The 15,820-nt window shown below is 22.4% G+C and overlaps 1 protein-coding gene across 1 annotated transcript; it reads right to left on the minus strand.

The window, feature by feature from the left end:
• Positions 1-5,706: 5,706 nt before the first annotated feature.
• On the minus strand, positions 5,707-15,367 carry LOC128962679 (dual oxidase maturation factor 2-like). Its single transcript, XM_054309113.1, has 8 exons — positions 15,134-15,367; positions 13,704-13,761; positions 12,729-12,863; positions 12,554-12,616; positions 12,286-12,439; positions 9,418-9,629; positions 6,341-6,529; positions 5,707-6,086 (listed from the first exon to the last, which is right to left on the minus strand). Exons 1-8 carry the CDS (start codon positions 15,308-15,310, stop codon positions 5,707-5,709), a joined length of 1,368 nt encoding a protein of 455 aa, XP_054165088.1. The 5' UTR covers positions 15,311-15,367.
• Between the last annotated feature and the right edge of the window lie 453 nt (positions 15,368-15,820).

The raw sequence follows: 15,820 nt of genomic DNA on the forward strand, positions 1-15,820 counted from the left end.
TAAAATGTTATTTCACTTTAAATGTTACATTATTTGAGAGGTATATAAATTTATAGATCAAATTTATCTCAAAAAGTATAAAAGCTTATATATATATATATATACGATATTATCTGATACAATGATTTAAAATTTTGTTATAAATATATTAAAAGATATGAATGTTTTTGAATTAATGAATGGACATTCAAGTGAATAATTGGATAGGGATGTGCTCAATGATTGGACAGGGATGTGCTCAATGATTGGACAGGGATGTGCTTGGTCTTTTGTCTCAGCCATGTCATTGCGATTTGGTGAGCAAAGCATCAAGTACATCACTGACAATCACTATCATCATTATTATTAGTATTATGATACCATCATTACCATTATTATCGTCATTATATTCGCCAATTTGACATTATTTTTTATATAAATATTTCTACTAAATTGATATCATTAAAATCAACTATTCCACATTATTATTATATTTATTAATCAAATAATTTATTGATAGTTATATTTTGTAAGATATATTTTATACATTATATATTGTATGTATGTGTGTGTCTGAGTGTTACCGCATTAATAATTGATAATTAGATTCATAATAAGTGATATATTTATTTAGTTTGTCAGTCAATTAATTTTGATCCAAATTTATTTAAAGGCTAGCATTGCATCCGATTCTATTTTATTATATAATACTGTATTTGTATCTTTTATTATGTTATTATGTTAGACATTTTGTTCATATGTTAGTTTATTTATGAAGAGAGAGAGAGAGAGAGAGAGATGTCATAATTTTATCATTTGGACAGTGATTGATAGACTAACTCATAATAAATTGCAATTCATAGTCTTGAAGAATGGCTTAATTCAGAAAACATTTGAATGAATATCTATTCAATAACAACACAAATCAAACACATATATACTATATTATGCTTTTTTATATAAAGCTTTAATTATTGTATATAAAAAATTACTTTTCATAGTGATTACTGATATCTTATATGCCATTTATAACATATACTAATTATACTAGAAATTTATATAAATCTTTATATATAACAAAAAGTGAGTGAGAAATGTGTCACAAATTATTTTGTCATTAATCACATAAGAAATGATTGCAAAATAATTACATAAACAAGTGAAGCGTCAAAAGTGATTGTCTGTTAATAATATCCTAATTATAAGTACTTAATATCTTATCATCACTTCTGGGAGCCTATCATTTATAATGTGATTATTCTGTGTCTATCGATATAAACCTTTGGACAACCATTAACTGACCACTTGGTTGTGGGACTCCATCTGAAATCTTGTCTCCCGTTTGATCATTTGATTCGTCAAATGGTCATAACCTCATGTAATGAATAGGTGAGCAAAATTTCAGGTGATTTCTCACATATACTAACACATCGGATATCATTGTTTTCAAAAATAATTATTTAAACAATTGATGAAAAATGCAATAGAATTATATATTATTGAATTGTAAATTCAGATAAATTTCGTAAAAATATTTTAATATACATACTTATCATAGTACAGCTTATCAAAAATGAGCTCAACATATAAATGTTATATTTAATCACAAATATTATACAAAAAGTCAAGACTATTAAAAATCAGTATAATATAACCGTCTTTTTTCAATAACGGAGGAGTGAGTAATGAGTTTCGGGTAAGTATGTAGACGTAGTCATGTTGTGTATATTTTTGTTGAAAATTGATTATATTTTTTTTATAGACTTACTTGTATTAAATTGACCACAATTTTAATAGATATTGGCTTTTTATTGTCAAATTCATCTTATATTATTTTTTTATCAATAGCCACTGGTTTTATTGATAACCAATTCATCACTTGATTTGATAGACATTTAATGTGCTTATCTTACTTACACTTCAAGTTTTTTTTTATATACACTGTATATAATAGTATAACTAATTCTTAATATATGATAAAAATTATTTTATTGTGTGATCTATTAAAGCAAATGTTTACTTTCAATTGATATGAGAGACAATTAGATTTGTTGATACAAATTGTCATCAAAAACAATAAAAACAGTTATTATTAGATTGCTATTGAAATAAAGGTTGTTTCGATTAGACTTGCAGTTAGTTTGTGACCCTAAAGGCTATAAATCATTTGTGACAATACATCACATATTCAGTGCACCGTTAGGTCTCTCCACTGCTTATCCCAATTCTTTTACTCCCAAACCGTATAATACATTGAATGCCATAAATTCTTAGTGTCTTTCAGTTTCCAACGTTGTCTATATATTTGCCTTAACTTTTTGTCTATTTTTCTATCATTTCTGTTTCCAATGTCAGCTCTCTCTCTCTCTCTCTCTCCCTCTCTCTCTCTCTCTCTCTCTCTCTCTCTCTCTCTCTCTCTCTCTCTCTCTCTCTCTCTCTCTCTCTCTCTCTCTCTCTCTCCCTCTCTCTCTCCCTCTCCCTCTCTCTCTCCCTCTTCTCTGTCTATCTGTCTGTCGGTCTGTCTGTCTGTCTGTCTGTCTGTCTGTCTGTTTGTTTCTATACTGTATTTCTATCTTTTATTTGTTATTAACTGTTATTTGAATCAGATTTACCCCCAAATAGTTATTAACAATTAGATTCCTTTTCTTTTATTTAATTCAATTGATTTTATTTGGTATTCGTGTCATCAAATCGATTAAATATACAAATACCACAATATATCTAATTTTGTTTATATCATTTCATTTAGTTTTTCATTTATTTAATTGAAAGATTTATGTATAAATTTATTATTAAATGTTATTTTATGTACTATTTTAATATAAATTGCTTTATTTTTAATTTTTTAATTTGTTTAAATATTATACTTAATTTTCTATTTTAATAAAAAGTGAGTTAATTTATAAAGTAATTTAATATAATCTGCATTTATATTGATTAAAATGATACTTAATAAATGTTGTTTAACTATGTGTTTCATAATATGAGATACTAAATATGTACAGTATATCTATCAATATTACATTATACAATATAATTTATTGCAATAATATAGTAATTTATTGATTTATATAATAATTAGATTATATTAAACACTAGATAATCTTTAAAATTGTAAGTTACTTAATATAATATTATTTAAAATAAATAGTATTATAAAATTAATTCTAATACACTATTAATGTTAGTTTTTATAAATTTAAAAGTGTTATTAAAACTATTCATAATATGAATTTCATATAGTTTTAATATAATACTTTTGATATAAAGATTCTTAGAAATTAATGTTTAAATCACTTTTATTAGGAATTTCATAATAAATAACACTTTTCTGTGAATATTTTTTTAATATAACAAAAAATAGACGAAATAATTCCAAGAAATAATGTTATACTTAAAAAAGTTTGTGATTATTACTATATATAATAAGAAAATTTGAAATGACTTATAACTTACTATTTATTATAACTTTATAGACGTAATTCAAAAAAKAAGTCCATTTAAGACGACTATTGAAATATTAATTATATAAATAAAAATAATGTTTTTTATTTTTTATAATATTATATTTAACACAATTTACTTAATTATTTACTTAATTTATAACAATTAATATATAAATTATGATTTTATTGATAATATTTGTAATATTTTTTATTTTAGTTGTAGTAACAGTTTGAGACAATTGAAGTGTCAAAAATATATTACTTTATGCAATACATTACTAAAAAAATTGCATTAATAATAACCTCAAAATAACAATGATTTTGATTACATGTTTTTTATATTTTATTAATAATGTATCATTAGTATCAAATTCATAAAATAAGTTTTAGACTATATAATAAAAATTATAGATTATAATAAAACAAACTGTAATTATTAGAGACATCAAAATATGTGATCAATATTTCTAAAATATTTAATAAAATATGTCCTCAAAATGGTTGGGTTACGGGTCGGCCACACATTTGAGTTCCCCGACAGTCAGTTCAATGTTTGAACTTCAAACCCACTGAAAGGTTCAGGAGGTTTGCCTGTTTTATAGGCATTTCATATAATAATAATTATATTCTTAAATATTTTGTAAAAATGCTATAACATTAGCCAAAAACATATTTAAAACTATTGGGAAAATTACTTTAAAAATATTAATTATCAATACCTAATAAACCTAAATATACAGTATTGTAGTTCACAAATGACTAAAAATCGTTACATCTATAGAATTGTAATGACTTTTTGGAAAAATATAGAAAATTAATTATAAGTTATAATATACTGAACATAAAATAATAGTTATTTTTTAGATTTTAATTTACAGTAAATTATTTATTTTTGGTATATTAATTGTTGATCAATATTTGTTAATAACATATCATTAAATAATAACAATTTGTCTTAAAATACAAAAAAGCAAATAATTATTTTTAAGTTTAAAATAGTTTTTCTGTTTATAATTAAATATAAAATGAAATTTTTAGTTAAATAAAAAGGAATTTATAGATAACTTAATTTAAAACAATATATAAATATTAAAAATACAATAATTTTATTTTTTTAAATTCTCTTTTATCTAGTGTTGGCAAAAAAGAGAAATTTATAAAATGATAGGGAAATTGCTATAAAGTTTCTAAAAGAAATTTTTATCTATGTGATCCCCATGTCAATTTTGTTTTCTCGATATTTGTTAACTTGCTTTTACATTGTTTTTACATATAATAATTAAATATAAGTATTAGTATTTTAATTATAAATTAAAGTAAACAATTTATATATTTAATTATATTAAACTATGATACCGTATATATATACTGTATATTAGAATGATAAATAAAATTTTACAAAACTGATTATTATTAAATAATTATAATTATTTTATATATAGATATCCCGTTTTGTATAATATATGTCTCATTAATATAGTATTACAATATCTATAGATATGGGGATCTCATAGTATAATAATTCAGTTAAATTTCTATAAAAATTTATTCATGAGAAAGTTTCTAGAAATTTATTAGAAACTTTCTATTTGCTCATCTCTACTTTTATTTTCTATAAATAAATGTTAAATATTTTAAAATATAAAATTACATTTGTATACTAAAATATTATATAAAATATCATTGATTCAATTATATTTAATAATTTATTTTAAACATAGTTTAATATTAATAGTTAAATACTTATAATCACGAAATTAATATATAAATCAATAATTTATATTGATATTAAAATAATAACTAATTTATCATAAGTTTTAAATAAGCTAATTTAAAAACTTTAACATTTTATTAACAAACTAATAAATCAACAAAGTACATAGATTTAAAAATAAATTACATTAATTTATTATACAAAAATAAAATAAATTTAAAAATATAGACCTAAATTAATGTCAATATATAATTGAACAATATATTTAAAACGTGTTCAAAATGAGACAATACTTTTAATATTAATTTTTAAAAAATAAATCAGTTGTTTTCAAAACATTTATACAATCAGATCATAACTTAGACTATTATATAAGAGATTAATCAATAAATTAAGTCATTGACAATAATTAAAATAATAATAGTAAAAGTAACAATAATATATAATTTATTTTTTGTATTTTAATCACAATTTTAATTTATTTGTATTTTAAACAACTTTTAAGTTTATTTTGTAAGTTTGTGAACATTTGTCTAATATTTTTTTGACAATTAAACATATGTTTAGCTAATAGTAAAAATCAAAAGTTTTATGCCTTAATGTTATGGCATTACTCTTATGCTCTTTGAGTTGTTGTTGTGCCGCAAATTTGCCGAAATTATTCAAAGATATAGCTCTCTTGCCATCGATRATAGTAGTACTGACATCACTGTCCTCGTCATCAGTTTTCTGATATCCATTGTTTGTAATGCCATTATTGGCCTCCACTTTGGCAGTGGTTATGACTGTAGAATCGCTGACAGCGACTGTCTTTTGGTTTTGTTGGTTCACTACTTCAGGTGTGGTAGATGTCGAGGCATCGCTCTTTGTTTTGGACACTACCCGACCATTTGCTTGACTGCCGAGTGTCTGACCACAACATGCCGTTGATTCGGTAGCTCCCGAGCCTTCGTATTGAGACAAGCATTATATTTAGTTAAGTATTACCGGTAAATATTTTTTAATATTATGATAACATATAAAATATATTATATTTTGTTAATATTGCCTTAAATACTAATTTTGAATTACACATCATTTGTTGAAAATATTGATAAAATATGTTTCTACACAAATATATTAAACTAGTAATACAATTATAATGAGAAGTAAACTCAAATTGCTTTCGAATAATTTATTTAATTAATAATAAATAGTTTACTTGTGTTTGAGACTGTTGTATGGGAACAGTCATTTGCAGTAGGTATGGGTGCACCAATTAAATGGGCGTCATTGCCCACAAAATATCTGTATGGTGTGTCGTAGTCGACCTCAAGTATTGTAGAAAACTTATTAGGAAACAGTGTGTCCACTATAGTGACCAGTGCTCCGACCAATACTGATGTCACACCTATTATTCAAAAAATAAAATTCATAAACAATAACTCAATTTATTAAATTATTATATCAATACATAATATAAATAATTTATATATTTTAAATTGCAATAAATAAATATTTCAATATATTCTATTAACTACTTATCATTAATATTTTAGGAAAATAAATTAATATAAATCGGAAAACAATAAATTAGCTTAAATAAAGATTTTATATAAAGCTTTAAATCGTATAATTTAGTATAATTATATATAACAAATCTATCTAATATAGTAAAAATAATATTATAGCATTATTTCAAAACTAATTCAAGCATTAAGATTGTGATAATTAAAGAAAAATAACTTTTTTCAATATTTAATCACAATTATTATTAGTAAAATATTATCAWTCAAATAATTTAATAGTTGAAATGTATTTAAAACGCTTTTTTTAATTTTTAAAAAATAATGTCTAAAAATGTTATCTTAAAATAATTAATAAAAATCTCTATTTAATATAAAAAATTTCTATATTTTATTACTCGTTTGATTTTAATTGTAAATTTATTATTCGTTTTTAATATATTATATAACTATTTAATATATTAATTAATAATAATAAAAAAAATAAATAAGGTTTTATTTCATAATAATTATTTGATTAATATTTATCAAAATGTGATAAATTTGTTATTGTTATTAAATTGGTTGTTTTTTAACGCATAAATGGCATGTCATAAAATATTGGTGTGTTTTTATTGTACGCCTACTATAATTTATACCAACTATTGGCATATCTGATGACTGGTAGGCCACTAACCTTTAATTTTTTTATTGTAAATATTTTTGCTTTTAAAAATATTTTCCTATTAAATAATAAACACGTTTTGCTAAACAAATTATTATATTGAATGAAAAATATAATGTTGTGTAAGTACTAAAATATTTTGCAATTCATTGTCTTTTATTTTTAAACTCTTATAAGAAAAGAAAGAAAGAAATATATATTCAATATATTTAAAAAAGCATTTATCAGTCAATAATAAAATATAAATATTGATATTTACTGTTTTTTCATTAGTCACTTATTTAAAATAAAATATACGTGTTATAAAACGGTAAAATATTCAATAATATTTTTTTGCTTACAAATTATGAAATTTTTTATTAACATTTCATAGCAATTAACCTTTTTGTATAMAGAAAATCCTAATTTTGAAAGTCTGTAATCACGACAAACTATATATTTTATGCAATCACTTAATAATAAAAAAATCCAATATTGTATTTAAAAAATTCATAATCATTTAGTAACTAACATTGAATATAAATATTAATTTTTTATAATCAAAAAAATTTAACTTAAGATTTACTTATATATATATAAATTAATTAAAATTGTTTTAAATAATTACATATGGAAATTTTTATTATTTAATTATAATTTGTTGATATAAACTTCAAAGGTATTGCCACATAAATAGCACTATTTACACATATATAGATAAAGCTGTATAAATCTCATAAAGTAAATTAAGTTAATTTTAAAGTTAATTAACAATTTACTTAATTAAAGCTATAAAAACTATTTCTCTGAAGATTAGGTTTTTATTTTGTAACTTAATATCAATATTTTCATTGAAAGTGATTAGCTTTGAGTTTGAATTTCRTGATATAATGTAATGCTTTTCTATAGTAAAAATCAATTAGTTATGCCATAAAATATATAAATATTTTTAAAAATAAAATAATAACTTTCATTATTAAAAAATCAAGTTTATAATCAAGAAAACATATCGAAACACAAACTAAAATAATTTTATTATAATAAAAATTACATTTACTAAGTATAAGGTTTAAATTAAATTATCAATCAATCGATTGCAAGATTAATAAAAATTAATAATGTTTAATATATAGTGCATTACAATAATAAAAATAATTTATGTCCCTATATATCGTTTAATAATTGAAAGATTGATTGCAAACATATCGATTGCATTAAACTATCACAACATAACAGATATTAATTAAATTTTTGTCAAAATTAATAAACAATAAAATATATTAAAATATTCATGAGTTGTAACAACAAGTTTTGGCCTTTCATTACAAATGTTGTGATTTATTTGATAATCACAATTTGTGTCGATTATTATTATTTTAGTTATTACCAATCTTTAATTATTGGGTTCAAAATAATCATAAAATATARTTAAATCTCTCACTTACTCACATAACAAAACATTGCAAATAARTAAAAAAAAATTATTAATAAATTTCTATTTCAAAAAAAGGTTTTATTTATGATCGACTGTATAGTTATCCTAATATTAATATAAAACTTGAACCCTTAAAGTATGTATTTAGGTATACAACTCTCATCCACTCATGAAATCAACATAAAAACAAATATTATAAAAATAATAATCATGTCCTCAATATCTATATATCTATTCATAAATATTGGTATTTTGATTATTATTTAATAATATCTTCATAAACAAGATATACTGATTATACAAAAAAGCAAAACTGAAACTTAAAGCTTTCACAATATATGCATTGAATTGAGTACATAATTATCGTTTAGATCACATAAATTGTCATTAATTTTTGCCAAACAGAATCTCTCTCTCTCTCTCTCTCTCTCTCTCTCTCTCTCTCTCTCTCTATTTCTCTCTGGTTTTCATTTCAATCTCCAGTTCCCTCTATCTTTCAGTTCACACACAGTACACAATTCAAGCGACCACATAATGTGGGCGACCTATTAAATGAGTGGACTCTGTATTCAGCAATTTGTTTATCTATCTTTCAGTGAATGCATAGAAATAGTAAATTAAATTACAGTATAAAATGTAGATCTAAAATGTCATTAAATTAATTATTTATGTAAAAAGCCTTAAAGTAATATTACCTGCGATGAGTACAATCCAGAAACACCAGCCATAACTGAACGTTAGGTTTTCCCCTTCAAATGGTATCACTAGTGGCTTACGGGGCAGTAATAATGTATAGATAGCATTGGTTAACAGCATTAGGACACCAGTTACTTGCATAGTATAAGCCCCATATCGGGGAACAGCACACAACAATATGTTCATCAAAATCCATGTCGAAAATGCAATCCTAAGTGAAAATTAAGCAAATATTGTATATTTTATAACAATTATTATATTTTATATTTATTTAATTTTTGCAATTAAAATAAACAAATCTCTAAATAATGCGTTCATTCAGTATATAGTTATTATTATTATTATTATTATTATTATTATTATTATTATTATTATTATTATTATTATTATTATTATTATTATTATTATTATTATTATAAATAATATGATTATTATTACAGTTATTACAAATGGGTTTAAGTATAATAAGAGTCCTTCGTTTTAGACTTAATTGTATGATAAGAGCCGTTCCTTCTGTGGTGTCCCACATCTTACACATCATTTTCATACAATTCAAACAACATTATTTTTATTATCTATAACTATGGCTATCATTATTATAATAACTATTACATTATTAGTTGTCTAAATACTATATTATTATCTTTTGTTAATAAAAAATAAAAGTGACATCAATTGTGATCAAACAATTGTTTTATGTTTTTAATTATATTATATAAACATATATTTTTTAATAAAGAAATTTTTAAAAATATGTTTTATTTTTTAAACTAATAGGAAAAATGCTAATTATTGCTTATTATATTGAAAATAAAATCTTAATTACAATACTTTGATAAGAAATAAAAATAAATAATTTTGTTATGATGTTTGTATTGATTCTAAACATTTATGATTTCCTTATATTAATTTAAATACAAATAGAAATACTATTAGATATCATTTAAAATTTCAAACCATAAATGTTAAATAATATATAGGATATTACAATTTTAATATACAATACAATGATTTTTCTGAATAGTCAATGAATGACAAACGAAACGGAAGTACAACAAAAAAGTTATGTCAATGAAATTAATGATATTAAGCAATGATAAAAATTCAATAACTAATTAAAGTTACAAAAATATACATTCATATATCAATATAAATTTAGTATACATTTCATATAATTTTTGTTGTATATTAAAAATACATTATAATTGAGATAAATGTAAAGTTAATCAATAATAATCATAAGTGAAGAAAGACATTAAATATGATATTCAATAACACATACATTAGGGACTCACAAATGTAAAAAACTTTATTTTTCATTAACTTTTTTAAAATTTGATTACTAAAAAATATGTATTAAAAAATACTGGAAATACATTTTTTAGTACTAATAATACTGATAAATACAATATTATTGCTTATTAATTCAATAACTTCACAATTGACTGAATGTCAATAACTGCCATTTAAAAAAATTATTGTTTTTATCCGTCCATTATTGATATTGAGTTCAAGGTATATATATATATATATATATATATATATACTGTATATCTATTATTATATGTCTATAATAAGTGTCTATTAGTTTTTTTAATTTAGAAACTCATATATGATAATAAAAATAGCAATAGGAAAGTTATTTTTGAGTTAATAAAAAATTATTTCTTAATTAAATATTGAAATTTATATATTTGATTACAATTTTTCATTATTAAATAATATCTTTTCGCTCTATTAATTATATTCAGCAAATCTCTTAAGCAATTCATTGTCAGGAAAAACTATTTATTGATTATATTATACGGTATATCTATAAGAGTGTAAAACATAAACAAATCATTTCTATTAATTCTCAAACTTTTTTTTTATTATTATTTAGATTCACTGTTAATTAAATAATAAAAAATATCTACACATTTGATACCAACATTTTCGTAATCATTAATGATTTAATTAATATATTTACTGATACAATATTTGCTCTAAATTTGTTTAATGTATTAATATTATAATAAAACATACTATTAGTATTTTTATATAATATAAATATTTATTATTCTACTATTTATTTAATTAATAACATATGATTATATATTTTTAATATAAGTATTTGCAAGGAAAAATATTTTAGTAAATAAATACAATAAATGAGTACAAATTATTGACAAAATAATAAATAAATCAAATATTTATAATAAAAAAAATCATTCTCTTTCGTTAATTTATTCATAACTATTATATATAAATATATTGTGTGTCTCTTCACAAAAAATATAATGACAATAGTGTTGGAAATTTTGCCAAAATTATTAAATTTTTAAAAATCTACCCACACTTTGCTTATTCATCTTACAAACAATTATGTCTATAAGTGTGGGTATGCAGTGTTTATGTTAGCATTATATATATAAAATAAAAATATTTTGATAGGTTTTTAATTTGACAAATTATAAGTAAAATTTTTAATATAAAATATATACTCAATTTAAATAACAAATCGTGAATTTCCTTTACATTTAAAAGTAAAAATTAATGTTCACTTAAGTCTGAAAAAATGTTTTTTCTTCATCATTCACTTTTCTCATGCATTTTATTGTGCAATAAATTTTTATTGCAAAAGTGGGACAAAACATAAAAACAGTTATATAAGCACCACATAAATTAATATTCAATTTGAATCCCCAATAAGTCACTTAAGAAAATTGATATTTTCTTTATAAAAACAGATATACTATTTATTTGTAATTACAATTAATCAATTCACATAAAACGGTTATACAAGTAAATAATTAAAATATTGTATAATATATGCTAAATACTTAATAATTTTTAAAACATTTATATAATAATTATGAGTCACTCACCACAACAATATGTTTGCATAATAACCGGCCAATCGATAGCTACGACCCCAACAAAATCCCTCTCCGTCTTGACTGAAATATTCAGCGATAGTTAGTATAGAAAAGGGCAGTCCTTTAGCCAAAGCTGTTTGAAACTCTTGTTTCATTTCAGTTGCTATACATATGAATAATCAATAAATATAATATCATTACTATTGTATTAAACAGTTGTTATTAATATTATTATTGTTATAATAGTATATAATATAATCTAAATATGAATCCTTACGTCCGATCCAATAAAATCTTTCGTTATAATCGATCTCTTCATGTCTCCTATGAATCGGTCGCGCTATTCATAGATAACAATAAAATGATTGTTTGAAAACCAAATTGTTTTTATAAATATTTATTTTTGATATTAATTTTTGATATTAATTTTTGATATTAATTTTTGTTGATACCTTTTAATGTAATGTTAACACTTTGAAGACCAACTTTAACACCAATGTTTGCGAATATCTTTTCTTTAGAAAAGGCTCGGTAGGGACTAGAGATGGAGGCATTGGCCACATGCCATGCGGTGCCACAGTTGGCAACTATTTACAAATTATTATATTTTTTATTTTATTTTCTCAAACAATTAACTATTTAATAAACTAGCTATTCATTATATTGTGTATTTAATCATAAATTTATATATACTTATATATTAATCAATCTATTTGTTATAAATGTCATGTATTTGAAGGACTGATTTTTCAGCTTTTAATATAAAGTTTGTAATTATTTTTAAAGATTTAATTAATAATTTTTTATATAAAGTTATTTTCAATATTCTAAATAAGTTGTTTAAGTTATATCTACTATTATATGTTATATTGAAAATATGGATATAACACGACCAAGGACAATTGTTTACATTTAATTCCTGATTGACAATAATATAAAACAATATATTTGTTTCCGGAAGCATACAAGTATATCCTTAATAGCACAAAATTATTGAAAATGTATTGTCAATAAATTAGTTATTTTTTGCATAACTTTAATTATTTATGACATTCATAATTAAAAATTGTTTACTAAATATATATTTTTACTTTCAAAAACAACTATTTCCTTTAAAAGTAAAACTGTTGCCCCACTGAAAAAAGTGATCATCAATTGGATCAGAGCTCATGTATGGCTAGTGGCTAGTGTTGGTTATATATTATTAAAATAAGGATATATAATATACTATAGTATTGCAATTTGTTGTATGATTATCTTGTCTTGAAGTGGCCTATATTACAAATTATATTATATAGTGACCCAGTTGTATGTTTTATGTAAAAACATGTTATCAAATTCTTGCAAACAAAAAAATCAAATAAAATCACTGTTTATGTGTAAATGCGGGTTATTATAGTTATGTTAATATTCATTTGAGGACTTACTCAATATGACAGCGCCAACAAATAAGCTTATGGTGACGCATATGAATGTGGACAACCGCTATAAATACAATAAAATTATATTACATTTTATTATTATTTTAATAAATATTTTTTTATTATAACATATAAATAAATAAAATAAATGAACATGGTATTTAATTAGCAACTCAGATTCATCAACAAAAAAATAATAATCAGTATTATAGTGAATGTCAAAAACAAGAGAAATGTCTGATTGAATATATAAATAGTGGGGAATGGGATGTGATATGTGATCCTCGAGGACGAGGACAAAGACAACAACTAAATTATAGCTAAAATCTTATTGAAAAAACTTTGAATTTCTTCTGAAGCTTTCGTTCGTGACATAGATTTGAGAGGATTTCTTACACCAAATGAAGGCTAAAATCTATGCACTTATGACTTGACTCTGACTTTAGGTGCAAAATGCTATACATATTGTGTGATCAAAGAGCTCACACTAATCAACACATTGAACACTACATTCACCATCAGATCATATATGAAGCCATCAAACAATATTGTCTCCATTTGGCAGATCATTGAACAAACATTTAATAATAATGTTAGGACTCTTAATGAGAAAAAACTTCGTTTTTTTAGGAAAACGTTTTGAAGGTTAAGCATATATATACTGTATATTTATGGGAAGATTATCTTTTATACTGAATTTAATATAATATAAATAATAATAATAATAATATTTATATATCATATATCTTATTATATTTCTCCAAACATTTCACGGACGACACTAACAAGCGCTTGACTTTCAAATTTTTATTGTTAGTAAATAAAAGCTATAAATAATATGTTATTTATACAGAATTTTGTTTACTAATATGTATTTGATTTTGTTTACAGCAAAGAAATAGAGAGTATTTATTAAAAGGTTATAAATAGCTAATCAGCTAAACATGTGCACAGGTAGCTATAAGTTAACAAATACACATTAATTTTCAACTTTTACAGGTAATATAGTGTACGTTTACCCCTTTGGGTGCAGTGGGTTAAGCCAATACAATTTAATGCTATTATGTACTGTACTTTTATTAAAATTTATAATAAGGAATATAATAGTAAGTAATAAATATTTGAAACTTTTGATTAAATAAAGTTTTGATAAAGTAATAAATATTTTTTACTAATAAAATTAAAAGAACTTTAGACAATGCTTTTACTATAATTGTATTTAATATCAATTATAATCACTTTGTTAAGCAATTTTGTGGCACAAAATCCTAACACAACTGTTGTATTAAATAATTGAAGAGTCATTTAGAAAATAATTTACGAAAAATTATTTATTCAACGAACAATCAATCAAAATAAACATTTATAATATTAAACAATCAATCAATTGATAAATAGAGGAAAGTTATGTAAAGACATTATGATAGGATCGGTACCTCTTTGCGAATTCCGGGCAAAATTATGAGGAAAGCGATGAATAGTGTGCTGAATGTTATATAAATTAAGACATTGCGGACGTCCTCTACGGCTGCCGTCCGATTGGGAGACGTGTATAACACGGGTCCGCCGTTATCACGGAATGCGTCAAACCATCCGAACTGAGACGAGGCCATTGAGTGGACGAGTAGTTACGGCCCGAACACCACTAACTTAAACACAAGTGGTTTTCTCTCAATGTTTTCAGTATATATCATAAAATAATTATTAAAATCATTGGTATTTTAATTATTTTACACAAATTATTAAAATCAAAAAATTTTATAAATAATTTAATATAAATAAAAAACTTTTTCAAAATCCAAAAACTTTTACAATGTCTTAGAGCACTGATATGACATTCATTTAGGGTCTATACTATCAAATCTGCTATACTATTCATCGCTACTATAAGTCTATGAGAGAGAGAGAGAGAAAGAGAGAGCTCTGTTAGGGAAAGACTATACAGGTTTTTGACGCCTTTTCACGTCATAATACAAGTTATAGAAAGTTATATATTTTTGTTCAAAACTATCACTCCCTCTAACTGTGAACTCAACAACCAGTTTATACTAAATTTTTAAAGTACATCATATTTCATATACATTTATATAAATTTAAAGATATTAATCTGTTTTTTTTGTTGA

Source organism: Oppia nitens, unplaced genomic scaffold (genome assembly GCF_028296485.1).
Source record: "Oppia nitens isolate AA-2021 unplaced genomic scaffold, nextdenovo-longstitch-racon4-pilon3 scaffold10_pilon_pilon_pilon, whole genome shotgun sequence".
Classification (NCBI taxonomy): domain Eukaryota; kingdom Metazoa; phylum Arthropoda; class Arachnida; order Sarcoptiformes; family Oppiidae; genus Oppia; species Oppia nitens.